At 30.7% G+C, this 26,749-nt stretch overlaps 14 protein-coding genes across 14 annotated transcripts; 7 read left to right on the top strand and 7 right to left on the bottom strand.

The window, feature by feature from the left end:
* Positions 1-91: 91 nt before the first annotated feature.
* T551_02655 (amphiphysin-like protein RVS161) lies at positions 92-1,109 on the top strand (the record flags this gene model as incomplete). The annotated part of the gene is made up of 7 exons (XM_018374918.1): positions 92-118; positions 163-206; positions 254-315; positions 366-499; positions 545-721; positions 766-920; positions 968-1,109. 7 exons carry the CDS (start codon positions 92-94, stop codon positions 1,107-1,109), a joined length of 741 nt encoding a protein of 246 aa, XP_018228798.1.
* A 142-nt stretch (positions 1,110-1,251) lies between these two features.
* Positions 1,252-2,351, top strand: T551_02654 (uncharacterized protein; the record flags this gene model as incomplete). Its single annotated transcript, XM_018374917.1, has 6 exons — positions 1,252-1,356; positions 1,401-1,469; positions 1,515-1,595; positions 1,643-1,693; positions 1,741-1,976; positions 2,027-2,351. 6 exons carry the CDS (start codon positions 1,252-1,254, stop codon positions 2,349-2,351), a joined length of 867 nt encoding a protein of 288 aa, XP_018228797.1.
* A 41-nt stretch (positions 2,352-2,392) lies between these two features.
* On the bottom strand, positions 2,393-3,001 carry T551_02653 (uncharacterized protein; the record flags this gene model as incomplete). Its single annotated transcript, XM_018374916.1, has 4 exons — positions 2,883-3,001; positions 2,657-2,838; positions 2,480-2,611; positions 2,393-2,437 (listed from the first exon to the last, which is right to left on the bottom strand). Exons 1-4 carry the CDS (start codon positions 2,989-2,991, stop codon positions 2,393-2,395), a joined length of 468 nt encoding a protein of 155 aa, XP_018228796.1. The 5' UTR covers positions 2,992-3,001.
* Positions 3,002-3,752: 751 nt separating this feature from the next.
* On the top strand, positions 3,753-4,984 carry T551_02652 (uncharacterized protein; the record flags this gene model as incomplete). The annotated part of the gene is made up of 5 exons (XM_018374915.1): positions 3,753-3,789; positions 3,853-4,176; positions 4,223-4,328; positions 4,374-4,570; positions 4,614-4,984. 5 exons carry the CDS (start codon positions 3,753-3,755, stop codon positions 4,982-4,984), a joined length of 1,035 nt encoding a protein of 344 aa, XP_018228795.1.
* Positions 4,985-5,403: 419 nt separating this feature from the next.
* T551_02651 (uncharacterized protein) lies at positions 5,404-7,298 on the bottom strand (the record flags this gene model as incomplete). The annotated part of the gene is made up of 2 exons (XM_018374914.1): positions 5,404-6,219; positions 6,477-7,298. 2 exons carry the CDS (start codon positions 7,296-7,298, stop codon positions 5,404-5,406), a joined length of 1,638 nt encoding a protein of 545 aa, XP_018228794.1.
* A 2,656-nt stretch (positions 7,299-9,954) lies between these two features.
* Positions 9,955-10,387, bottom strand: T551_02650 (uncharacterized protein; the record flags this gene model as incomplete). The annotated part of the gene is made up of 2 exons (XM_018374913.1): positions 9,955-10,085; positions 10,129-10,387. 2 exons carry the CDS (start codon positions 10,385-10,387, stop codon positions 9,955-9,957), a joined length of 390 nt encoding a protein of 129 aa, XP_018228793.1.
* A 609-nt stretch (positions 10,388-10,996) lies between these two features.
* On the top strand, positions 10,997-11,578 carry T551_02649 (uncharacterized protein; the record flags this gene model as incomplete). Its single annotated transcript, XM_018374912.1, has 5 exons — positions 10,997-11,126; positions 11,180-11,227; positions 11,292-11,329; positions 11,375-11,456; positions 11,502-11,578. 5 exons carry the CDS (start codon positions 10,997-10,999, stop codon positions 11,576-11,578), a joined length of 375 nt encoding a protein of 124 aa, XP_018228792.1.
* Positions 11,579-11,993: 415 nt separating this feature from the next.
* On the bottom strand, positions 11,994-13,457 carry T551_02648 (uncharacterized protein; the record flags this gene model as incomplete). Its single annotated transcript, XM_018374911.1, has 4 exons — positions 11,994-12,152; positions 12,196-12,341; positions 12,490-13,363; positions 13,410-13,457. The coding sequence occupies 4 exons, from the start codon at positions 13,455-13,457 to the stop codon at positions 11,994-11,996; spliced, it is 1,227 nt and encodes a 408-aa protein (XP_018228791.1).
* A 770-nt stretch (positions 13,458-14,227) lies between these two features.
* On the top strand, positions 14,228-15,302 carry T551_02647 (uncharacterized protein; the record flags this gene model as incomplete). The annotated part of the gene is made up of 3 exons (XM_018374910.1): positions 14,228-14,414; positions 14,567-14,797; positions 15,232-15,302. 3 exons carry the CDS (start codon positions 14,228-14,230, stop codon positions 15,300-15,302), a joined length of 489 nt encoding a protein of 162 aa, XP_018228790.1.
* Positions 15,303-15,862: 560 nt separating this feature from the next.
* Positions 15,863-16,493, bottom strand: T551_02646 (calcineurin regulatory subunit B; the record flags this gene model as incomplete). The annotated part of the gene is made up of 4 exons (XM_018374909.1): positions 15,863-15,898; positions 15,971-16,083; positions 16,160-16,396; positions 16,442-16,493. 4 exons carry the CDS (start codon positions 16,491-16,493, stop codon positions 15,863-15,865), a joined length of 438 nt encoding a protein of 145 aa, XP_018228789.1.
* A 161-nt stretch (positions 16,494-16,654) lies between these two features.
* Positions 16,655-18,515, top strand: T551_02645 (cystathionine beta-synthase; the record flags this gene model as incomplete). Its single annotated transcript, XM_018374908.1, has 9 exons — positions 16,655-16,667; positions 16,718-16,807; positions 16,852-16,897; positions 16,943-17,020; positions 17,072-17,144; positions 17,186-17,500; positions 17,539-17,644; positions 17,690-18,130; positions 18,178-18,515. 9 exons carry the CDS (start codon positions 16,655-16,657, stop codon positions 18,513-18,515), a joined length of 1,500 nt encoding a protein of 499 aa, XP_018228788.1.
* A 438-nt stretch (positions 18,516-18,953) lies between these two features.
* T551_02644 (uncharacterized protein) lies at positions 18,954-20,766 on the top strand (the record flags this gene model as incomplete). Its single annotated transcript, XM_018374907.1, has 7 exons — positions 18,954-19,091; positions 19,150-19,173; positions 19,264-19,596; positions 19,641-19,793; positions 19,844-20,137; positions 20,178-20,372; positions 20,416-20,766. 7 exons carry the CDS (start codon positions 18,954-18,956, stop codon positions 20,764-20,766), a joined length of 1,488 nt encoding a protein of 495 aa, XP_018228787.1.
* A 577-nt stretch (positions 20,767-21,343) lies between these two features.
* Positions 21,344-23,227, bottom strand: T551_02643 (uncharacterized protein; the record flags this gene model as incomplete). Its single annotated transcript, XM_018374906.1, has 1 exon — positions 21,344-23,227. The coding sequence occupies one exon, from the start codon at positions 23,225-23,227 to the stop codon at positions 21,344-21,346; it is 1,884 nt and encodes a 627-aa protein (XP_018228786.1).
* Positions 23,228-23,805: 578 nt separating this feature from the next.
* Positions 23,806-26,558, bottom strand: T551_02642 (uncharacterized protein; the record flags this gene model as incomplete). Its single annotated transcript, XM_018374905.1, has 12 exons — positions 23,806-23,994; positions 24,039-24,577; positions 24,622-24,880; positions 24,922-25,071; positions 25,111-25,218; positions 25,257-25,556; positions 25,600-25,899; positions 25,940-26,107; positions 26,153-26,247; positions 26,280-26,347; positions 26,390-26,476; positions 26,521-26,558. 12 exons carry the CDS (start codon positions 26,556-26,558, stop codon positions 23,806-23,808), a joined length of 2,301 nt encoding a protein of 766 aa, XP_018228785.1.
* Positions 26,559-26,749: the final 191 nt, after the last annotated feature.

Below are 26,749 nucleotides of genomic sequence, written 5' to 3'. Positions count from 1 at the left end.
TGTTTGTGTATTTTTCATAATTGAAGATTATTTTTTTGTTGCTTTTTATATTGTGTTTTATGACATTTTCTGATACTGTTCTCTACAGGTGATGATCAAGGCAGGACAAGTGGAGAAGGTGAGTTTTTTTTCTGAATATAGACTTTTAAGTGATCTATTCAGACTGTGGATCGTGATTTTGATATGGAGGAACGCCGTTACCGCACGTAAAATTGATAACAAAGGCAGAAGATACGTCTTGACTGTTTTTTAGGCTAGAGCAGGCTGTACAGAGGCTGCAACGTGAAGCAAAGGGTTATTTAGACTCACTTCGGTGTAATGGGTTCTGAGTTTTTTATTTTTATTTGTTTATAAATGATATATAGCGATGTCAGCATCTCAACTGCGGATTGCAGAAGCGATGGATGAGTTTTATGTGGATGCTCATCATAAAGAGCGTGCTAGTAAACATTATACACATGCAATAGAGGATTTTGATACACGAACAATTAAAGAGCTTGTATGTGTATAGTATTTTATACGAAGTATTAATAGGTTTGAAAAGGATGAAATTTATCGTATAACAGTGCTGGATCCTATTTCTAAGTTTTGTATGTATTTCCCAGAGATAAATGCCGCGATTACAAAAAGAAATCATAAATTGATTGATTATGATGCAATACGTGCAAAGGTTAAACGTTTGACTGATAAACCGTCAGATGATATTAAAAAATTGCCTATGGTAAGTACATTTTTCCATGAATAGAAGTATTAATAAGGTAAAAGGTTGAAAGAGAAGCTTCTGCATTGAAGGATTTATATACTACATTGAATAATCAGCTTCTTGAAGAATTACCGCAATTTATTGACTTAAGAGTTCCATATTTAGATGCGTCATTTGAAGCATTAGTAAAAATACAATATCAATTTTGTTATGATGGGTATAAAAAAAATTAAAGAAATATCTATAGGACTCTAAAAGAATTAGATATGATCGTATGTCAAAGGTTCAGCAGTATTTTACGTCGCAAGTACGAAATCAATATAGTAGTGGTGATTTAGATCAAAGAATAGATGAAATACTTCAAAAAGTTAGAAATTTGTCTATTACGGGTTTAAGTTCTGCATGAACATCCTTAAGTGGTAATTGTATTATGATTTAAATGCATATGTTTTACTTTGGGTTTTGATATTTTACTGTTTGTCTTTTAAAAAAAAAATTAGATACGTTTGATTTGTAATTATAAACTTTTTAATGATCATACAAAAGATATGTTGAAAATTGCCCCGTTTCTTCTATTACTTGTTGTTGTGAGTTGTTTTCAGCTGAATGATAGAATATTACTTTCTAAAATTCGTGCTCTTACTTTTTATAAGGTATTTTGTTTTCTAAATGTTATTTATGAATAAACAAGATATAGGAAAAATATACGAGATCTCTGAGATTCTCTCCTTCTCCTCAGATAGTTTGTGTGGGTGGTGATGCAAAGGTATTTTTTTAAAGAAGAAATTGGATATTTTTTATTTTATCTAAGGGTTTATATGAGCCAAGTGTGATACAATGCAAAAACATGGGTGGTGATTATGATTCAGAAGATATTCAATGGAGTTGCTCTGTAGGCTTACATTTTTATGTTTTTGTTTTTTTTTTGAAAAATAATAGTCTATTTTACCATCTTATTACAGACTTGGAAGAACAGATGTTGTTTGTGAAGTAATTGGTTATTTCTAGGGAAATTCATTGTTTTAATGTTTTTATAGGGATATGATGGTTCTAATAGTAAATATGTGCTTAAAGGGAGCTGTTTTGTAGAATATACTCTTCATTTAACTGAAGAGGGACGGATGCATTATAAAAATGATATTTTTTCGTTTTTTATGTCAAAGAATAATATTAATATATGGATAAGTTTCTTCTTGCGTTTTTTTTTCTCCTTTATCGTTATTTATGTTATTTGTTTGCTTTTTAAAAGATTCAGAATATCTCCACAGAACTGGTAAGCTTATAAAACTTGTATACTTTTTATGAGTAACTCTTAAGCTACAGGTTTCCATGGAATTGGTTTGGTGGGGGCGGCAATGGTCATCCAAGAGGACCTCCACCTCCCTATTCTGGGCCGCATTATGATAAAATGTATCATTCATCAAGATCTATATGGACACCTGGATTTTGGAGCGGTCTTTTAGGAGGGGCTGCTTTAAGTTATATGATGCGTGGATCAAGAGAACGTTATACACATCCAAATGGAATGTTTTATCGTCATCAATTTATGGGTGAAGAATATAGAGATAATTATAGAGATATGACAGATAATACATCTGCGTATACGATGAGAAGATCAACAGGTTTTGGTGGAACAAGACGGAGATAAGAAGTTTGTGAATTTAGACAATATTGCAATATGGATGGGCTTTATGAATATAAAAAACCGAATCCAAATGCAGCTGCAAAGGATGACTTGGTGCCGTTAGTATTAAATAATGATAGGTAATTTCTTACTTTAAATACTAAGTCCTTGAGAAGAAGATTTGTGACCATTTCTTTTGTTTTTTTTCTTTTTTTAAGCCAAACTTTTCGAGAAAAGTGTATAAGTATATTCCATGGTTTTATAAGGTGATAAAAGGATTTTGTCTTTAGTACTATAAGTTAATAAGCAAATATAGGATTAGGGTAAACTTTTGAAAGGATGAAAATGCAGATGAATACTACTATGGCTATTTTCCCAAGACGTTTAGTTAAAATTCCTGATAAAAACCCCGTAAGGCAACCTGCACTAAATTGCTGGAGATGAAAATGGTGTTTATTATAACTTTGTATTGGATTGTTTGTTTTGTTATTGTTTTTATTTATCTCTGACCCTAGAATCATATGAATAAATGTATAAAATAGAGAAGAACTAAACGATTTTGACAATAGATAGGATTTGTTTTTAAAATATTAGTATAATTTTTCCAATGGAACATTGTATATGTTAGATAAATGTATATAGTTCCTGTTAGTTTATATGACATAGTTGATGTTTTTTAAACGAATGAATGTCTTGACACTAAGTTGTGATTAGGTGATTAAAATAAAAGCATAAAACTATATACGTGATTTTGTTTTATTTATATGTTGTTAGAAATAATTTAATGTATGTTTAAAAAATATTAGTTATTTTTAGAATAAATTAGTTATTAATTTTTTTTTGACTAATGGGTATTTTTTTATTTTGAACTTTTAAATGCAATATTTATCTTTTTTTGATTATATAAATATTTGAAATTATTATAAATATATATCTAAAAAAATATATATTGTTTGTCTATATTAAATATAACAAAATGAACATTTTTTATGTGTAATAGAAATAAATGATTATGTTTAATTGTTTTATGTAAATTGATTTCCAAAGTATTTATAAAAACTATTTAGTAATGAAACGTAAGACTTATTATTATAATTAAAATAACTACATTCTTTCTAAGCAATGTTTTTGGATGATTTATATGATTTTTTTCTGTATCTTCTCGCTTAAAACATTTGTAATATTGTTTTTTTCAATAAAAAACACAAAAATATATTATTTAAAATTAAGAAAAAAATGAATGTTTTGATTCAAGTGGATGCATTTAACGCTTTTTTGTTTCATCTTTTTAAGATTTATGAAATTCCTAGCGGATAGTTTAAGTCGACAAATTTTATATTGATTAAATGAAATTTCGTATTTTTTAAATAAATAGAAAAGCTTATTATTTGAACTTTATTTATTAGTAAAAGACACATTAGAATAATGGGAAATACATATTCTCAAGAAAATTTAAGATATGGTATGAATTTTTTATTTTTTTTTTCATGAAAAAATATTATATATTAACGTGTTTGTATGTTAGACAAAGATCCTATACCGCAGAGTTCAGGACATAAAAGTGATATTTCTGGAGAAAATGGGTCTAAATTGGATGCAAATTCTCAAAAAATTCAACATTCTGATGCTGAAGATGATTCTTCTAGTGTTAATTCTGAGACAGAGAGAGAACAGCTTGATATTCATTCTTTAGAAGATATAAATAAAATAGGCTTTGAAAACAACCAACCTTATTCATTTAGTGACTATTCTTGTGATAAATATGATATTAAAGACCATGACATTAAAAATCATTCTACAATTTCGTCTAATTATGAAAATATCGCTCTTGACATTAAACAAGATAAAGGTTATTTTAATTAAGTTTATAGATATCTATATACTTAGGGAAGCAGTAGAAAATACAGTTCCTGTGTTTCTTCGCTGGAAAGGAGATAACAAGAATGTGTATGTAACTGGTACATTTACAGACTGGGGGAAAAAAATACCATTGAACAAGAGGTAAAATACTGAATATTAATTAAGTATTTGTTTGAGAATTCTCAGCACAAACGATTTTACTGTATTGATTAATCTTTCAAAAGGAACGCATAAATTTAAGTTCTATGTAGATAATGAATGGAAATGTTCTGATGAACTAGCAACTGCTACTGATTCTTCTGGGAATCTTTTTAACTATATAGAAGTAAGCGAAACATGTTTATCTTCTGTACTTCAAAATGATAAACAATCATCACTAACAGGTATATAATTTTTAAAATATGTTTTTTTCTTTATACATTTTAGAGCATCGTGTCAATAAGCCACCTGAAACGTATACGAATGAGATTCCTGCTTTCCTTCATGCAGCACTAGAAAATAATGCACATTGCATGTTTCCGGAATCATATATACCCCCTTCTCTTCCACCTCATTTGGAAAAAGTTATTTTAAATTCTAATTCGACGATGAAAGATGACCAAAGTGTCCTTCCGAATCCAAATCATGTAGTTTTAAACCATTTGGCTGCTTGTTCAATCCGAAATGGTGTTCTTGCTGTTAGTGTAACTACACGGTTTCGGAGTAAAGTAAGAATGCTATCTTATAATATTCTTTCTAACAAAGTAAGTACGTTACAACTGTTTTATATAGACCAATTATCGTATAAACTTTTTTGAATCAGTTCATGATAAAATTGTTTTATGTTTGATGAATATATTAATATTATGAAGTCATGCTATGCTCCTGTAAGATTATAACATACTATTAATTCAAAAACAGGATATGATGCGATTTATGAAAATTTAAGTGATTTAAATTTATGTTTATGCATTTAATAAATAGTATTAAAAAATTACGATGTTTTTATAAGATATTAAATTAAATGTCAAAAAAGAAATGATTTTTTATTTTAAAACAATGCCTTTCCAAATATTAATTATTTTATTGTCTTATAAAGAAAAATGCCATGAATGTATATCGCGTGTATATATATTTATAGATAGATGGATATGTAAGGAGAAAATAAATGTAGAGAAGCGTATATAAAAAGAAACAAAAATACTCTTTTCCACAAATTTTTAGTATAGTCGCTTTATTAATTTGTTTTGTTAAGCCATGCTTTTCGTCCTTTGCGTGTTCCCCATTTTTCTTCACATGTAATTAGCTCAATCTTATTTCTATACGCATCGACTGCACGCTGTAAAAAACTTGGTCGATTTGCAAATAACCGCATATTAAGCCAAGCAAGTTTCCATCCTATTTCATTTATTGCTTGTTCTTTTTTTATTTCTTCTGTTTGTTCATATTCTATTTCTGATTCTCCGTATGATGCATGTATTGATACAAACCTTCGTGGAAACACACAATGATCTCGTCGAAATGCGTCTGGAATTTCTTCTAAACTTACTTCATCTAGACTAACACGTACTCGTACACGTGTTCCTTTTCTATTGTCGTCTAAAAGAATATATTTTGGTCTTTTCAATACTGCTTCTTCTGTATTTTCTGATTTCCCTGTCTTTTTTCCAATCTCATGTAGTCCGTGTAACGTGTTTGTCATCACATTACATGAAGTAACTTGCCGAAACTGCGGTGGTAATGGTGACGTGTTTGATGACATACATACAACTGATGTATCCAATGCACTTAATGTATTTGCATTTTCATGTATTATGTTATTTTCCTGTGTGCAATGTAAGTCATTAAGTGCAACCATTCGTCTAATCCGTCGACTGCGTAAACTTGGTTCTTTATTGCGCCATGAATCAACTGCACGCTGAATTAACCCACGTTTATTGCGTAAGCATGGATTTAATTTTGAAAGTGCCCATCCGATTGAATTACATTCTGTCTCATAGCGATGTCGTGTACCTGTATATTGTTCTGGTGGTACACGCGCACGTGGGTAAATCTATGAGGTTTTTGTGAGACTTTAAGTAAAAAAAAAACATAAAAAGGAGAAGAAAATGTTCATTTATACATTTGAATAGTTCATTGCTGTTATGTTTGCCTAGGTAATATGTTGCTTAGACAACATCATTTGTTAAAAGCAATGATAAATATATGTGTATAGATGTATAAATGCAATAAGATTTGCTTATAGTGCTAAGAAAATGCTGAAAATGTCATGTTTTTAAAGTTTTTTTCTATATGCTATTGTTTCTCTACAATATTTCCATTTCTCCTTAATATTTTTTGCATTTTACTTACACAATTTTGTTGTTTAAATTCTTCAGGAAGCGTATCAAGATCAACTGTTTCAACATCACCACGGATGGTATATTCTGTACGAATACGTTCTCGACTGTATGCAAAACTAATCCAATCGACGCCATTTGGATCTTTATAAATACGTAATGGATTAGCAGGAATTGGTCCACTACTTACTGTACCATGATTTGCTGGTTTTTCTTTGCGTCCAAAAGATGTCCATTCAGATGAAAGTGTAGGCGTCGTTAGTGAAGACGGTGTTAATGATGCTAATGTTGTTAATGTTGGTTGCGTTAGTGTTGACTGCGTTAGTGCTGGTGAATATGTACAAACTGTTTGGACGGCTTGCATAGCTTGTACAGCCTGTACAGCTGATGTTGTTTGTACAGTTGATGGCACTGTCGAATGATTTGTTGATGGTGTCCATACAGAATAAGCATATGTATCATGTGCATCAGTTGAAGGTATTGTTGTATCTGGCCCAAAAGGTGTGGATATAGTTGTAGACATAGCTGGTGGTATTGCTGTTGATATAGTCGATGGTAATGATGTAGATATAGCTGTTGGTATTGAAGTAGATATTGGTGATGATATAGTTGATGGTATTGTTATTGGTATACCTGTATGAAGAGCCCATTTCATATCAGTATCATGTAATGGGGAAACTGTATATCCGGCCGTTGGCCAATGATAAACAGAAATCCATTTGCCAGTATCAACTCCAGGCTGTACATTGGACGGTGTATTAAGAACACTGACACCTGGATGAAAAGTCTCCATTCAGGGAATCCCCGAGGAATTCTTAGCAGTATTATAAGGAAGCGGGGGTGCGGCGACTGTTTGACCTGGCGCCCCGTCCTTCAGAGTGTGGTTTTTAAGTTGCAGGCATCCTTTTTGATAAAACTTGGACGTCTTGGTCATCTTCAGCGATACCCCCGCCGTGTACACATCATTTCGTTAATATCCACGTCTAGTCTGATTTATCTTCTAGACAGGTCCTGGTAAATAGTGATAAATGTTGACATCCATTGATAAGTGTTAAAAATATTGAGACTGACAGTATCTAGTATTTCGAGTACATAGTGAAATTTAGTGACACTGTTATTATTTAATAGTATTAACTTGTATCAAATTGGCATCAATTGCGTGCTAATTCAGACAATGTTAAGGTTAAGCTGGTACAAATGCATTTTCTAACTTTATGTTATTTTTTTAGTTTAAAGCCTTTTAAATATTTCTTTAAATTACTGTTAAGTTATAAGTTCAATTGCCACTAAATTGGTGTTAAATAGATACTAAATTTATGCTAAGTAAAGACTAATTAATTATTTTTCTGCAATAAGGCTCGTGCGTTAAGTGTGTAAAGATACTAGAAAAATATTAGAAAAGCGGGGAAAATAGCTAAAAGTTTCTAAAATGTATATTAAGTATTAAAATAGTTATTAATGTAAAAGAAATTTTATTTTTGTATTAATTGCTTATTTTTGTTTTTTTTCGTTTGTCATTAATACTATGACAATATATGTTGAATTTAGTTTTATAGTTATGATATCTAGTGCTAGACATTAAGTGAAAAAGTTTGAATCTAGAATTTAAAATTTAAGCTTAGAGTTAGATTTAAATAAATATATATAATAAAATAAATTTAGTTTAGGATGAATCATAAAAATGTTAAAAAGACAAAGTGTTTGAGTTGTTATAGAAAATGTTATTAATTATGAATACTAGATGAGAGTTTTTGTTGATAAAATTAAAAAAGCTCAGATTATATTTTAGGAGTTTTGTACTCTTATAGATGATATTTTTGTAAATTTATTTTCTAAAAATTTAAGTGTATACTGTTGATAGGAATAATTTTGTTGAATAGTTATATTAGATAAATATGTTTTTTAATAAATAATTAAAAAATAAGAATTTATGAGTTTTAGGAAAAATAATTTTTATTTTTTAGCCGTCTTTGTCCTTTTTTGGATTATTTAGAACAAATTTAGTTGAAATTTACTTTGTTAATTTATTATTTATTGTTATCTGTTTTCTAATGTATTATTACTTTATTTCAGAGTTGGTATTCTGTTATAAAATATTTTTCTAATGATAAGCATATCCATACTTAATTTAAAAAGAGATTATATTTGCCTTTTTTCAATAAAATTAATATGTTATTATTTTAGTAAATGTTTTGGTTAAGTTATTAGTAATCTGTTATTCTTGCTAAGTACAATTAAATAAGGTTAATATATATGTATCAATTTTTTTTTTGTTTTTACTTTTTTTTTTAACTAATTGATGTTATTAGACAGTAATATATTGATTTTATATTAATATGTTTAACTTGTATATTTACTAATATTGTTTACTTAAATTTTGATATTACCTATAGATTAATTATTTTATAATAAAAAGTGTTTTATTTTTTACCCTGGTTCTATGAGTATTGTATAAAAGTTTTTTTGTAGATGGTTATATTATTTTTAGAAAAATAATCTAAGGAAATCATATTTAAAAAGACTGTAGTTTTAGATATATTGTTTATTTTGATGTATAGTGATGATATTAATAAATAGTTATTTGTGTTTATGATTATTTTATTACTATTAATATGTATGATTTAGAAACTTAAGATGATACAATATATTTTTTTATATTTAATTTGTTTTATACGTGATTGTTAATATGGAGAGGTTTTAATTGACATTTTGATAAAGTCTGATAATTTTTTTAGTATCTATGCTGAATTATTTAATGGATAGAATGCTTTGATAGATTTTATTGATAATGAAGAAATAATTCATCTTTCTTTTAATAATTATAATTGTTATTGTTGCTTCAAATATGGTTTGCTATATATAATACACTTTTTTTTTGATTAACGTATTATATATATCATCTGTTTAATATATAAAATCGGAAATAATGATTTCATTTTTTCAATACTGTAAAGTGCTATTGTCTCTGAATAAAATATGTATAATATTTTTAATCACTTTAAATCACTTGTCTGTAAATTATTCAATATTTATAATTATTGATTTTGAATTTGTTACTGCACTAAAATATATGTAACTAATGCAATTATAATAGATATAGTTTCTGCTTTGTGAGTTATTGCATATTAATTCATGTCATTAACTTTTTTCACTATTTTAAAAATGTGTTAAAACATATAATTTGAAAATGAAATATACCATAGACGAGCTGAAATGAGTCTTAAATGAGTTTTTTGAAAGTTCAGAATTAGTTGTATTTTTTTCATTGAAAAGCTGTTGTATAAAATTTATTGTATAAAAACTATTTTATTAAAGTTACAACTGTGTTGTAAATAAAATGAGAAATTGTAAGTTATGTAAAGACTATGTAAAAGCTACTTTCAAATGTTGTTTTACAAAAACTGTTATAAAGCTGTTTTAATAGAGTTACTAAAGTCACTATATTTGTTTTATTCGCTTTTGTTTGGTGCAAGCATTATTTCAAGGGGGAGTATACGTTGTCGATTAACATGTTGCCTACAGACAGGGCAAATTCCACGACCAATCGCTCTATGGATACATGAAAGACAGAATAAATGGCCTTTGTGTGTCAGTTAGGTTATTTGTATTGTATTTAGATTTACCACATGGAGTTGCGCTTAAATCTGTAGGAGCATCTAAACATATTGCACAGCATATACTTGCAAGTCCTGAACCATTTGAAATATTATAAGATTTTTCATTTGAAGAAATAACGCTTGATGAATCTTCTTCTGATGTTGTTTTTAACGCTGAATCGTTATTAGTTATTTTGGGCGTGGCATCTTCTGTTAAGTCAATAATAATACGTTCTTCAGTTCCCGTCCTAGCCTTGGTTCTGGATCTGGTTTTTGTTGCAAACATTTCTAATTTAATTTTTCTAAAATTTCACTGATTTCTTGATAAAATTAATTGTTTAAGTAGTTTTAAATATTTTATTTAATTTTATTAGTTTGACAGTCTTTCTTTCCTTAGAATGCTCTGTTATTGCTTGTATAACTTAATTACTAATTATTTGTTGGTTAAATTGTTGTTTCACTAGGTTAATTCTTTTTTATTCAAGACTAAGTTTTGCATTGAATTGAGCACTGTGTTTAATAGAAACAGAAGTGTAGAAAAAGAATTTAACTAAAAACTTATTTCCTTTCAGGCGACTTAGATTGCAAATTTTAATTACACTTAATTTTTAAAAGATTAAATTTTTAATTTGTTGTTTAATCCTTGATTTGCAACTAATAACTCTTTAGCATTTTGACTTCTGTTTAATGTTGAACTTTAATTTCTAATATTTTAATGTTTTTTTAATATTTTTTTTAACTTTTTATAACATGAATTTAAGATTTTTAGCGCTCTTAAATTTCGTTAAGACATAAACTTAAATCTTTTACGATAGAGCTTCAAAGTGTTATAGATAATAGAAACGGTATAAAGATTTTAGAGTATCTTGAAAACACTCTCTCTGTTTCATTTTCAATGTCTTCTGCAGTTTTAACAGTCAGGTTGATCAAATCATTTGTACACCGAACAATTAAGTATTTGGTTCTTCATGATGTTGATCTTGAGCAAACAACAGTGTCAGAGTTTCAGCAGCGTATTCAAAGAGGTTTCTAGAGATGTATTGAGTAATAGAATGGCATTTGTTGTTGATATTTTAAGAAATTAGTAAACAGCCGGCATTTCAGCTGTATTCTACGTTTCCCTTCGGTTTGTCTTAGTTAAAGCAGCAAACCTGCATAAAAGTTTTAAATTGTTTTTAACAATTCAATAGATACGCTTAAGATTTATTCTCATGCTTATGGATCAAAAGTTTAATATATTATTGATTTCAAATAGATGTTAATTGATATTTAGACATCGAATCGTGTTATCAACTTAGATCATGAAGAATGGATGTTGCTTGATCCATCTATGACTCTTTCTGCTTACGGTGTGCGTAGGTCACTTTGTCATAAACATTATGGGTCTTGATAAGATGTAGAACATGAAACAGAGTTGTCGTTTTTCCGGAGGAGTGATTATGAGCAGTTCAAAGTAACACTTGAGGAAAAGTGGTAGTTTTATACAAATAACCAGAATAATACTAAGGAAATATATGTATTCATGTAATGACAAGACCTATATAAATATCATTCTGGATGTAAATGTTTGTGCACAAAGGCTTTTGTATATTTCTAGAAAATATGTAATAATGAAATGTAAATGCTGAACTATTTATTATAAAACACCGTACATGTAAAAACATAAAAAATGTTATTTATTTCCAGAAAAAGAAGATGAAATATTTATGCTCTGTCCCATTTTCATACTCTTATACTTCTAATTTGTCTTCACATACATTGGCTTATATTATAATGTTTGCTCGATATATTGTGCTAATCTGAAGCTCATATTGATTATTATTAAGCTGGATAATTCATTGCTACATGATTTAATCCATTGTTATGTTATACAATTTTATGTATTTACTTTATTATGCCGTACTCTTACGTGGAGTGTCTAAATGTCTCGATAACGATTCTGCTAACATAGGTGATGAAATACTGTACTCTGAACGCGTATCTTCATGAAAATATGGAATACAATCTTCTACTGTATCGTCGAAATAATCTGATGAAAGAAATGGTGTTTGCTTATACTTGTTAATTATATATCATTCACTTCTTCCGTTCTACCTTAACATTACATTTTTTTTCATGAGCCTGTAATACCCAAAATTGTCGAAATGTCATATGGCATGCTTTACAGCACAGCCGTCGTTGCCGTTTTCCTGCTTGAAACGACGGTGTATTCCACACTTCTCCTAGGCATTCATCCAATCCTATTTTTATAATTAGATTTACTCAAAATATAAAAATATTCCGCTGAAGCTTCAAATTAATTTTCATACACAGTTATTTTTTCTTTTTGTGTATTTATACTCAATACCCTTATACTCCCCATACTGCTTCTATATTTTCAAAACTAACCTAATCCAACTGTACGGCGCCGTTCAACAAGCCGTTTCATTGCTACTCGTGCATCCATAATATTTTCATCATCTGTCGCCTCTTCGCCTGAACTTCCCCACAGGCTTTCTGGGCTTAATTGTACACCAAAATCAACTAAGCCTGGCGACCACCGCCCGTGTAGAGCTTCTACACGGACAAAACCTTGCCGACTCGTCACAAATGCCAAGCAATCATTCCCCGACCGCCCGCCTGTCCATGTACGCTCATTTAGAGGTGTGCCCAGTGGTGTATTGAGCACATATGTCCCGTGTTGTGTATCAGAGGTACCAGAGGTACCATGTGGGTGCGCATATATCTCGTTTTTTTTGTCTAAAGATGCATATATTGGCGCATATATTGCCTCATCTGTATCCTGTGCGTATTTTGTCGCCTGTATTTTGTGTGTTTGCTGCAATTCTGTTTCTGAAGGCTCACTCTGTACAACCCGTGCAATACCACTTTCTCCTACTACAAGATTTACACTTAATCCACGGCTTCGGCGTGGAGGAGTAGTTGTTGCAGTGTTTTGCACAGTTATAGGCGTGATTGTAGGTGGAATGGCTAAGGAATGACCCAATGCATCAGTTGTATGCGTCCAAGAACCTGTAGGATAGACTGGATGGTGCAAATGTGTCTCTGTAGGGGGTATATGCGCTGTTTCAGTGATTACATGCGCTCCAGATGGTGCTATATGTGTATTATTTGTCTCGATATATACAGGGCGTGGTGGAGGATGGACTTCTACTGCCGAACGTGGAGGTGTAGTGATTGGCACGGGAGGTTTTTTGGAGGGCCGTCCGCGTTTGCGTGGCGCTATAGGAGGGATTGTAGACGATGTAGGCAACGAACTGATCTGTGAGCTATAGAGAATGAGAAAATATGTGTTTTTAAGGGATTACTTGCCTTATAGGACGTGGTCCTCGGCGCACAGCTGTTTTGCTACGCATTTTTCGTCGCATATTGGCCGTTTCGAGGGGTAAAAATGGTATTATCGAGAATTTAAAAAAAAGAGGCTGTGCAGTGAAGGAGGGCAGTAGTGCGGCTGTAAGGGGCGGAGTAATGTAATGAAGAATGAGAGTTAATTGAATGAGTACTGGAGTGTAGAATTTATGTATAATATTTCTATATATATATTTTGATATATAACTTAATATATATTTCAATATATGTACGCTATGTACGATAAGTGTCGTACATATATGTTGCTCTCAGTTCATCCGATATGTGATTTGGAATGCTAGTCTGTGGTATACATATTATTGTAGAGTTAGAAGTAGATAATGTGAGTTTTGAGGTGAAATATGGAATTTTTCTGTGTATGTAGGGTGTTTTGTGTATATATTTTTATCTATGGAGTATATACAATTTGACATCCGAAGTGTCAACGCGTCGCGTCGCGACGCGTTTTATTACTATCGTACTGAGTGGAACTGTAATATTTTATGTTTTTGTATTTATTAAGTCTAAGTGTTAGTATTGTGAATAAAGAGTAGACAATTACTATTAAAAAGGTGTATTCACTGTGAAACAGAAGTATTTACTATTAAATAGAGACGTATTTGCGGTTGAATATATATTGAATATACGCATTTCAGCTGCAGATATATAGTTGTTATTAAACAGGTGTATTTTCTGTTGGATATATGTATTTTTGTTGAATACACGTATTTTCGGTGTTGAATGAGATTATAAGTTTTGAGAGATAGTGGAGGCATTAATGGAGCAGACAGTACAGGAAGAACGGGTATTGAATGTTTCTGGAGATGTTTCAATAGCAATGGGGGACCGGATTCAGGCGATGATGCTTAAGGCAGCGGCAGATGTTGTAAGTAGTCGTTGGCCTGAAGCTATTCGTCTTCTTTGGAGCGTTACCAATTGGCTCGTAGCTCATATTGTTTGTGAAGGTTAGAAAAAGCAAAAATAAGCAGAAACAGAGTAGCATGATACAGAAAGGAGAATAGTGCGTTGTTGTGGTGTGCTATTATGTTATTATGTTACTTTTTTGCTTTTCTTGGGCATTGTTTCAATGGTTGAGTGAGGATTGCTAACTTTGTAGGGGAAGCAGTAGATGTGAGTTTGGCAGCATGGCAATGTTTAAACGAAGCATGGTTGTATTTTTTGTGCCGGACTCGTGAGGAGATTCAGGCAAATGCCGGAGAAGTTCCGTTAATAACAGAAGCTCAATTAGAGCTTCTTGCTCGTGAAATGATTGGATGGTGTGATCAGCTTGAGAAGTATGGTCTTGTTGATTATGAAAGAGGGTTATGGGAGGAACGTATTCTTGAAAGTATGTGAATAAATGTTCTTTGAGTTGTAAAAAGCTATTGTTTTAAAACAACATATTTCTATATAAAGGGTTTTCAGGACAGTGAGTTGTAGAAATATTAGCGGGCATGTATTTTAAATATGTCCAGTGCTTTGATTGGCTTTAGATGGAATAAATTTTAGTTATGTGCGCTGTGATGTAATTTTGAATGTAGAAAAGCTATTGTTGCTATGATGATTATAGAGTATTTTTGTGAATTCAAGTGCATTCTTAATATTACAGTATTGTTTTTGACATTATAGCACTTTAAATGCACTTAGGGATGTTCTAAGCGCTTTTTTGGATATTATTTTAAGTATGCTTCTGAATGAGATTTTAAATAACATTGTAGTGTTTTAAGCATACTGTATGATAGTTTTATCATATTTGATATGAGGAGATTCTGATTCTTTTAGTGATGCGTCATGCGTTGACACTGCTTAAGGCACAGAGAAGTACTGTTGTAGTAGCTAGAAATTCTGATTAGAAAACACTGTAAATATGTTTTGAAAAACAGGAAGGATACAGCAAGACTGAAAAGTGGGTGAAAATATAAAGTTGTTGTTTGGTATTTAAATTAATATTTAAATGAAAAAAGTATGACTCAATATTTAGTTTAGTATTTGGTCTTGTGTTTAATTGGTTGGTTGGTATTTTGGACCAATTAATGTTTTATTAGGCTGATTTATTGGATTGATTGATAGTGTTGTATTAGTAGATTATTTTTTAGTAATAGTTGGTATTTTATGGTTGCATTATGGTGATATAACAGTGGTTAAGTATTGTAGCTAGTAGGCATTTGAGTCGAGGGCCATGTGAGTAAGGTCCTGTATGATTAGCGTTTGGTTATTTTAGGTAATAATAGTACTGTATCAATAACCATTTTAGTAAATTCGTCGAAGCTGATTTTTCCATCCTTATCTTTGTCTGCCTCCATAATCGTCTATTGCCGATTAATTTTGTAGAGTTACTGTTGTTATTTTTACCTTGTCGACAATCTATAGACAAGAATTAGTATTTGAAAAATGAATTTCTAAGATATTTGTTTTAAACTGGAATAAATGGTGGAGGATTGTTGCCTTGCTATAATTGTATTTGTGTTTATGTAGCTTTTACACTACATTTTGGTTACAGCTTTGTTGTGATTCTGAATACCTGTTGAAGTTGTCGATCTTTAAGGTTATTGCCGGTCATCATTTTGAGGACGAGGAAAAGTTCCCCATTTGAAATATATCCGTCACGGTCCATATCATATATCCTAAAGGCAACTATGCAATTAATATATTTTACAATGCAGATGTTGCACGCTTAGTAGATTTTGCGTGCTTTTAGAGAATAGCTAACATCTTAGTTTTTCTTTTTTATAGCCTTTAGTGGAAAAAAGGCTAAGGCTTTGCAATAGTTCGTTAAAATCCATGCTGCCGTCCCCGTCTTTATCAACTACGGCAAAAAGACGTGCTGCTAATGGGTTTTTCGAAATTTGTGGAATTGATAAGAACTCGCAGCGATCAATAGATCCTGAATTATCTGTATCCATCTTGATAAAACGTTTATAAATTCGTTGGATTTCTTCCGGTGTAACTGTTGCTTGTTTAGTTGTATTTTCATACAACAATAGGTATTTGCATTTTGGTAAATCTGATATTGTATCGAGAATTTTTGAGTTTTTATGTCCCATTCTTAGATGTTAGGATGGTAAGATATAAATATATGAGGTTTTAGAGAAGAACGGTAAGGTTTTCGTGTTCGATTAACGTACGGTTTTTGAAAAAAAAGTCAATTCACTTGAGTAGATAGGTAGTGCGGTTGATACAGGTTATTACATGGTATGAATAGGCAATGATAGAAGGAAGTAAGTGTTTATTTGTGTTTTTCTTGTAGCTGACGTTTTTTTCTTAAAAGTTTCTGAAAATGTTTTACAACATATTGGAAAAACACCAATGATTCGGTTAAACCGGATTCCTAAGCAGGAGAACCTTGAATGTACTGTTTGTATGATTATATTTGTTTTTTTATATTGGTTTTATTTGTTTTAGTGGCAAAATGTGAATTTTTCAATGCAGGTGGAAGTGCTAAAGACAGGTACTTAAAATAACTGTTAAAGTAACATCTAATGGATGGAATAAGGATTGCAAAGATGATGGTTGAAGAAGCAGAGCGAGAAGGATTATTAAAACCTAACTCAACGCTTATTGAGCCAACGAGGTAAAGTGATGTAGGAAAAAAATAACATTGGTTCTTAAGTATCTTATCTAGTGGGAACACGGGTATTGGGTTAGCTCTAGTGTCAGCTGTTAAAGGGTATCGTACAATTATTACACTTCCGGAGGTTATCAGATGTTACTAATGAGCATTATTAACAAGTGGTAGAAAATGTCTGCAGAAAAGGTTTATGTTATGAAGGCGTTAGGTGTTGAAATTGTTCGTACTCCGACTGAGGAGCCTTTTGATTCACCAGAGTCGCATATTGGAGTTGCAAATCGTTTACGGGATGAGATTCCAGGTTCGGTTATTCTTGACCAGTATAAAAATCCCAATAATCCGAATGCACATGAGTTGTATACAGCTTCTGAGATTTTGGAGCAGACCGGTGGAAAGATAGACATGCTTGTGGCAGGTGTTGGTACTGGGGGTACGATTACAGGTGTTGCACGAGCGTTGAAAAAATATAACAAAAATATTAAGGTTTGACATTCTTTTTTGATAATTTTAATGGGTTTTAGATTGTTGGTGTGGATCCTGTAGGATCAATTCTTGCCTTGCCTGAATCTTTGAATACAGGGGTAGATATTTATCATGTTGAAGGTATTGGTTATGATTTTGTTCCAGGTTATTTTTTTTTGAGAAATTTATTGTTTATTCTGATGAATTTAGATGTTCTTGATCGATCTCTTGTTGATCTATGGGTTAAAACATCTGACAAAGAGTCATTTCTTATGGCTAGACGATTAATTGCAGATGAAGGATTATTATGTGGTGGAAGTAGTGGTAGTGCTGTTGTTGCTGCAATGCAAGTAGCAAAAGAATTGAAGAAAGGGGAAACATGTGTTGTTATTCTTCCAGATTCTATTAGGAATTATATTACTAAGTTTTTGGATGATCGTTGGATGCTTGAACATTCGTTTATTGATAGCCCTACAAAACATTTGAGTTTGGATATAGCTACTGTTAGGTCAATGAATCTCAAGGAAATTACGCTTATTGAGTCTTCCATGCTATGCTCTTTTGTTTTGAAAACTATGAAAAATAATTTACTTGATTTATTACCAGTTGTAAATCCTATATCGAAAGAGCTAGTTGGTCTTGTTTCTTCTGGTAAGGTTTCAAATTATTCTAAGACTCTGTTTTAAACTGGAATCTAGAAAGAGTTCTTTCGTTTATAGCTCAGCGTCTTGTAACTTTTTCAGACCCAATTGCTCCATTAATTCAAAATCTTGAAAAACATCTTCAATCAGCCGTCCATATTGCACAATGGCTTGCTGAACAGTCTGAGTCTTCTTTAAATCATTCTGATCATAGATTTGTTGTTATTACACTTGATACACCAATTGCTTTGCTTTTAAAATTTTTTGATTATAAAGCATTTGCTATTATTGTAGATATATCTTCTGATACTGGCGTTGTTAAGCCAATTCATGTAGCTAGTCGGCTTGGTGTTTTGAGTTTTATGTCTACTTTTTCTTTATCTAATGAAGTATAAATTTTTATAACATCCTTAATCTTTGCTTGCTTAGAATGTCACGTGATCTTTCGCCGCCCTAGCCCTATTGACCGTTGAAAAATTTTGCACCGTGAAGAAACATGTTTTAAAGAGAACAATAAGACAATAAAGGAGCGTGGTTTAGGAATAAAATAGTAGATAAAGCGTATTTCATGAGTATTTTCAGGCTTGGCATATGCCTAGTAGCTTAGGACGTGCAGATCATTTGTTTTTTTTCTGAAGCAAGGTTTGTACAAAAAAACGTGAAAAATGGCTAATATAGGGTCTTTAGGCGCTAGGAGAGGCATTTGGGGCGTGGAAACGCGTCTATTTTGCCTCTATACGGCTGTTTTCTTGCATACTTGAGTACTGCCTGATTGCCCGTATTTTCGTGTCGTTTATGAATAGACGTACTGTAGGGTTATATTACAGTAGAATATGACAAAGGCAACAGGTGCACGTTTTAGGCAGCGGAAAATCTCTATCAAAGCTCCGTTACAAATTTACAGAGCGGCTGATATCCCAGATTTAGATGAAGAAATATCGCTTCAGCGGAGTGTTCCTCTCGTCGAGACGGTAATATATGCGTCTTAAGATGCTTTTTAAAAAAATGTATGAATTGATTTTTTTATAGGGTGTGGATAAAGATGAGGAAGATGTAAGTCTGATTATGGCTTTTTTTGTATATTTTTTGCTTCTTTTTTTGAGAAATGATGACTTTGGATAACTGACGGGTTTGTTTCTCTAGGAACATCATTTACGTACAGCTATTGCTTCTCAGATGTCACTTAACTCGAAGCAAGTTTATATTCCAACACCAGATGCTTCTAAAATTGTAGATGACTATGAAAAGTTATATAAAAAGACATTTATAGAGCCTTCAACATTTATTCGTTTTTCAACAACTGTGGAGGACTGTGAGGGATGTCCTTATAGTATGAATGAGGAAGATAGTGATTGGCTTTTGAAATTTAACGGTAATAAACGTTTGAAAGAGAATTATTGTTCAGAAGATGTATTTGAGCTTATTATGAATCAATTTGAACTTTTTGCGAATGAAAAACAGACATGTTTCTATTTGGTTTATTGTTTTTTTGTTTTTTGTGATATTATTTATGTTTATAGGATGTTTTGAAAATTGCTGATTTTTCAGAATTTGAATCTATGTTTGCTAATTCTCATCTTGCATCTTACAAGCATTTTGCAAAGCAAATTTTTCCATATTGGAAGCATAGACGAATTTCTAATAATGGGAAGCAGCTTATGCCTTCTTTGCGGGTAAAAAGGTGTTTTGAAATTAGAATTTGGGCTTATTATAAATAAAATAGTTTGAAGAAAATGAAAAGGATGATAATGACCCATATGTATGTTTTCGAAGACGGGAGATAAGACAGGTTCGAAAGACAAGAAGGTCTGATGCTCAAAGTTCTGAAAAATTGCGGAAACTTCGTTCTGAAATGGAGCAAGCTTATAATTTAATAGAGTTAGTTGTTCGAAGAGAGCAATTAAAAAAAGAATCTTTACTTTTAGAGCAGCGTATTTTTAATCAGCGCTGTCACGTAAAAGAAATAAAGCGTAAGCTTGGAATTAAAGATGAGGATGATGATTTAGTTTCACATAAGGTATATATATATATATATTTGGATGTATTAATGTTAGTAGAGAAAAAAGGCTTCTGATATTAGTAGTTCTACTGTGCATATTTCAGTTTCTCAAACAGTTGGTCCTAATGAAGGAGATACTCTTTTTCTTTTGGAAGATTATCAATCAGAAAAGGCAGCTGCATCTCGTGCCGCTGTTGATGAAGCTCTTCGTCAAAAACAGCTCTCAAGTGTTGGTTGGAAAGATATTACAGACGTATTGCATTTCACTAAGTTTATAATTGTTTAATTGTTATTAGAATCCATATTGTCCTTATCCAAAATTATACCCTCTTACTTTTTTCAGGACTATTACTGCATCATATTGTTTAAATGCTAAAAAGACATCATTAGATTTGCCTACTAAAGATGAATATTCATCTTTAGCTTATGATTCGTTTCCTGTTTTATCACAATCTACTAAATTTAATGCTGGAAGACTTTCTTATAGACAACGTATTGGTAGAGGTGGCAGAATTATGATTGATAGAAAAAGCATTGTTCGTTATGTACATGATTCATTATTAGATCCGTTGGTTGTTGATCGGCATAAGTATGATAATGATGATTTTGATTCTGAAATTGAAATAGATGATATGAATGATTTGTAAGGTTTTTTATATCTTAGTATTTTTTAATTTGTTGTTTAGGTCCCTTAAATATCGCATTGGTTTGTTGTCAGAAGAATATAATTTGTTTGATCACTCGTCTATCTATAATAATGAGACTAAACCTACAAGCATAAATTGAATTATTTAATGATATTTTAGTGTATATATGTAATATTATTTTAATAGTGTATAATATATCGATAACATTCAAATATATAAGTTTTTGATGTTTGGATTTTAAAACAGTTTGGTTTATGAAAAATAATAGTTCTAAAATATATGCGGTCTTTTTATTCTTTTATCTGCTAACTAATAATTTTAAAGTTTAAATGGTTTGCTTAGATCTTTGGTTTTTAAATGTTGAGTTGAAAAAGCTTCTTTTGAATTGTATATAAATAAGTGTATGTAATAAATATTTATTAGATTTTGATTTTAAAAATGTTTTTATAGTTTTGCTATGTAGAATACTGAAAATCTAAAATACTAGATTATGATTAATATTTATAATTAAACAATATTAAATTATTTTTACACTTTATATACAAAAATCATTTTAAATGGGTTATAAAAATATAATTTATAGTTGGTAAGATGTATAATTCGATGGATTTTCTTGACTTAAAGGAATTGTTGAGTCTTGTAAATTATTTTGATTTGTAGAAGATTTAAATTCAAGTTTTGGACCTTCGCAACCTAATTCATCTATTTTTTTTATGATTGATAAGCCTTCTTCTCCACCTATTGAGATAGCTTGACTAAGTTGTTCTTGAATCATGATTATTTGTTTTTTCATCGAAAGCCTATCTAAATAAAGCTGCTGTCTATTCTTTTCTAGTTCTCGTCGTTCTGCTTCAAGAATTTGCTCGAGTTCGTTAAATTGTTGCAACTTTAATTCGAGCTTAGATAATTGTAATTTTACAACTTCTGAAACAAGCCGAGATATTTCTCGTTCTTCATGAGACACTAAAATGCGTGCTTTTGCTGCTGCTGTGCCTAATGCAATAGATGCTGCTTTTTCAACAGTATTTGACGGTAATGTATCTATATTTTTAGATGCTTTTGTGGACTTAGGACCTTTATGCTCATCAATATCCATTTCTTCCGAATTAATGGTTTGATTTTGACTACAATGTTCTATAGGTTCTTGTTTAATTTTTATTGGTTCTTGTGACTCTTTTTTTAAAGTAATGTTAGATGGTTCTTTATCATTTGAGTGTTTATCGATACTTTTTTTCAACGAATGGGTTAGTTCTTCAAATGATGATTGTGCAGCTGCGGCTGCAATATTTGGATTGACTACACTGGCAAGAAAGGCAACTACACTCATGATAGGGTTATCCGCTTGCGAAAATGGAATACGATTATATTGTAATGGACCTAAATCTTCTGTCCTGGATTCTAAATATGGATCTTGAATTGGTAACTGGAGAAATCGAAGAACACATTGTTCACGTGTTCGTGTACCAACATGTTCTGCTACCAGATTCCAATCATCATCAAACATTTCTAATCCTTCTAGAAGCAGAAGTGTTTCTTGATCAGACCAATCTTCTTTGTTTGTTTTTATTGGTGTTTCTTCCATTTTGACAAAATCTCCACTAAAAAACCCTGCTGGAAAACGCCCTTCTAGGTAACAATTTGAACAGAGTTCAAACTTTTTTGTCTTCAAGCTATGATAAAATAGTCGACTACACTCAACACCACATGTAAAACAATAGTATTGTTTTTTATTATCTGGTGTATCTTCCGATTGTGTACTAGTGTTAATTAACGTATTATCTGATTTTCCATAGATTGAATTATAGGATTCCTTTCGAAGCTCTAGATGATAGCTTGTTTTTGGCTGGGCTGATGGAGATTCTGAAAGAGGTCTTCCATGAGAGGTCATTGACCCTGGTCCTGGCTGAAACGGCTGAAGTCCTCGTGGTGTATCTGCAATTACACGAAAGTGCCCTGTAAATGGAGGCCCCATGCTTGATGGACGTGTTTCAAGATCGATCTGAGAAATTATCAGTTTATGTTTAATATATAACTTATTTAATACTTGGTAATTAATTAGTCCCCATTGCTCTAGAAAAGCGTGTACTCGCATAATAGCACAAACATCGCCTGCAAGATTCCTTCGACATGCTGTAACTGTTAAATATTCTATTGGATTCAGTCGATAAATATTGATCATAAAGTCCCGATAATCTTTATAAACTGATGGTGTTTTTGAACGATTTCTGTTGTTAAAAAACTCTGGTAGAGACTTTTTTTCAATTTCATTAATTACTGACATATCGAACCATGCTGCATACGAGGGAATAATAACTTCATGTGTTTGTTCTACAAGAAATGCACGAGCAGCATCTTCTAGACGCTTACGCCCTACTTCTGGATCTTCAGTTTTGACAATTTCAAGCGGCTCTGAAAGAGGCATGCTCGTTATGCTTGTATTTCCAGCTGTTTCTGAAGCCATTTAGACTTTGCAAAAGCCTGAAACGTGTTAAATGTAGTGTTGTATGCACTATAGTTAATTATGTTGATGGTTAATGTTTCGGCTGATTCTCGAGGGTTCGGGTTTTTATTGACTAGGGATTTTTTTGATAAAAAATATCTTTTTTGTAGACTATTAATTTGTCTTTGTAAACGTTCTTTTTTATGTTTACGAATTATATTTTTTTGTAGTTGGTTCTTTATTGTGATTTTTTTATTTTTGTATAGTTATTTCATGTAGGATAAATTTGGTGTTATAATAATATTTAAGAAAATTCTTAGTTGTAGTGACTATTTGTTATAGAATGGAATAAATATCTATGTTATAAAAAACGCATGTTTTAATTTTTTTTATATTTATGTACCCATTATATTTGTAATGAACTTAGTAAATGGCTTTGGTTTTTAAGGAGGCTGATGAGATGGTTGTTAATGAGATACTGTATAGCAGTAGATGGACTTCTATATTGTGGATATACATAAGTTTTATTAATAATATAGGGTTTCTTGATTATGATAAAAAAATATGATGTTTACGAAAAGATAAAGATGCAATTGATGTTATGCCAAATAAGAATATTCGTCTTTACCTAGTCGTTCAAGATATTCTTTTTCAATTAATACATCAATGCATCGTTTAATGTCTGATATTTTTGGAATAAATCGAGATTTGATTTGACTAATAGTTTCTTGTATTAAAACGATATGTTTTAAGACTTTTCTGGCTTTCATAATACGAACAATTGTAGACTTGTAGTTATTAAAAATTATAATTTATAATAATAAGATCTTACCTGCATTAAAAGTTTTCTATCTTCTTCTATTGTTTTGTGTGTTTCATCAATTTCTTGTTTTTGTTCAATTTTTGTTGGTATATTAAGGTTTGTTCGACTTTTTTTACTTTTGAAGTCCATATTTAAATCGTATCTAGTACCGCTATCCCCAACTGCCATATTGGGTGGAAAAAGTAGCAATACTTTTGCTTTTATTAATATATTCAAAGATGCATCTAGAACATCTTTTTTTAACGCTGTTATATCTTGAAGTTGTTCATATGAAAATGTTGTTGATGTATTATATGCTAAAAGAATTCCCATTTGATATGTAGAAACTTGGAATGTATGAGATATTTTCATATTTGGTAAATAATTAGCTTTTAATTCTCCTTTAGATAATTGAAATAACCAGTTAAGTTTACGACCATTATGCTTTTTTTGGTAAAATGATTGGAATTTTTCATAAATGTTTACTAATTCATTCGGAATATTAAAAGGAGTTGATGGTGGTTGTAAAGGCCAAAATCCTGTTCCAAGAACAATAATGTAAAAATCAACTATAAAATTTATCAATATATATTAATATATATATAACACTAACTTGAAAGATTATATGAATCTAATGATTGTCGTAATGACTCTTTAAATGATTCCTGAAGGCCTCTAGATACACCTATATCTTGAAACATTCTTTGGAGTTTATTTGTATATTCGAATCCACATGCTTCTTTTAGTTTGGATATGATACTTGTTTCTGCTTCATCAGATACAGATGTTCCATTGATCAAACGTTTAGCTAGCATTTTTGAATAAAATTTTTGAAATACATCTTTATCTTCAACATATTTAAAAATAGTCATCTATCAGTGGTTATGATAATTCTTAAAAAGAAATTATTTACAATATTAATAAGTGTATTTTCAAAGTCATTTCTTTCTAAAATTTTAGAATTTTTTTTAAGCAAAGTGTCACAGTATTTTGCAAGAAGTTCTGGAGATTTTGATGATGATAAGTGACAAACTTTATTACGGTTAATAAATTCGCGGCAAGCCTAATAGGTGTTAAAAAAGAAAAATGAAATAATGAATACATTGTCCAATGCTTTTATAAATTCCATGTCTCCTTTGAAAGCAGTGAGCACTAATGCATTATATCGTGAACGAACTTCTAGTAAAGCATTGATGTAAAGTTTTGGATCCTAAAACGTTATATTAAGAATAAAATTATTGGACCTACCAAAGAATTAGTAGAATCATTGGCTATTTTTTCTACAGCAAGCAATCCTTCTTTGCATACGTGTGCTTCAAATTTTATTTTTAATGGATTTACACCATTAGAAATACGTGAAAGGAGAGTATATATACGAGTCATATCTTCTTGTCTATCAGAGTTAAGAATATTTTGGAATTCATTTTGAAGAAGTTCTGAATAATTTTGTATAAAAACATGATCACAAACATTCATAAGAATTTTGGTTGTGCTTGGATGAAGATATAATTGTATACGAGTTTTTTCTTCTTGTAATCTTGCTTCAACCTTATTTTTTAAAAAAAATAAAATAAAGTTTAAATATTCAAACCTTTTTCATGTAATCTGTAATACTATTTTCAGATATATATTTTTTTGCCTCTGCCTTGTAATATATTTCAGTAGATTCTATAAATGGTTTTTCAAAAAAATTGCTATATACATCCAATACTAATTTAGATGAATCTTTTTCATCAAGCCCAAGAGAAACATATGAATTTATCACATTTTTTAGAAGGGATGTATTTACTAATTCCCCATTCCTTTGTCTTTCAATAATTTTTAGTAAAGTTTCAGTTACTTTTTCATGAATATCATTAAACATATCAAGTTTCCATCTAACTAATGCAAGCTAGTTTTTTTAGTTGAGAGATTTTTTGTGGAATTCATACTGTATAAACGTTATAAACACCTGTTTTCCCTTCATCAATTTTCCTTTTTACCCAAAAATTGTTTAAATATTTAAATATATGATGTATACAAAAACTAGCGTTTGTATATCTTGTCCATTGATGTGAGTAAAACTGTAATAGTGCCTCTCCATTACATTTTAAAGAATTCTATAGTTTTTAGATAAATTTTATAGAGAATCTGCTGGAACTGACATTTTTAATAGATTGCATATGAGATGATAGATAACGAACTAAATTGTAGTAGAGCTCGTTGCCTTGAAGATTTGCACCTATAGTTTTTGTGAGAACTTATTTTATAATAAGTATATTAAATTAATACCTTTTGAGTCATCACTCATAGACATATTTGTATTTGTTTTTGGGCGAGCACAATAGTTGTATACGACTCTGTCTACGGTAAAATATTTATGTAAAATGCATGTTTTTTACGTATAATTTTCCATATAGCTTGAAAAGCTTAATCCTTCTTCTAGGTGTTCCATAATTTGTGAAACTCCCTTTTCAAGAAATTTCCAACTATGTTTCTAATAAGTTTTGGAAAACTTGATTTAGGTGCTTACGTCCCCTCAAGATCATCACTTCTGGGTAGATTTGGCATGATGAATTTTTCGATTATTTTTCCTTCTGTGTTAAATATTTAGTCTATGTTTTTTTATGAGTATTATGTTTTAATTTTTTACAGCATATATTTCGTGTATTCTATGATTGCGATAGAAAACTGATAAATTCAGTTAATTTAAAAAAATGAAGATGGTGTTGTTAAAAAGTACTGGATTTCTTTATATTTAG

The sequence above is a fragment of the Pneumocystis jirovecii genome, assembly GCF_001477535.1.
Source record: "Pneumocystis jirovecii RU7 chromosome Unknown supercont1.12, whole genome shotgun sequence".
In the NCBI taxonomy this organism is placed as follows: Eukaryota; Fungi; Ascomycota; class Pneumocystomycetes; order Pneumocystales; family Pneumocystaceae; genus Pneumocystis; species Pneumocystis jirovecii.
The sequence above is the reverse complement of the archived record's forward strand: the minus strand, read 5'-3'. Positions and strand labels throughout refer to the sequence as shown.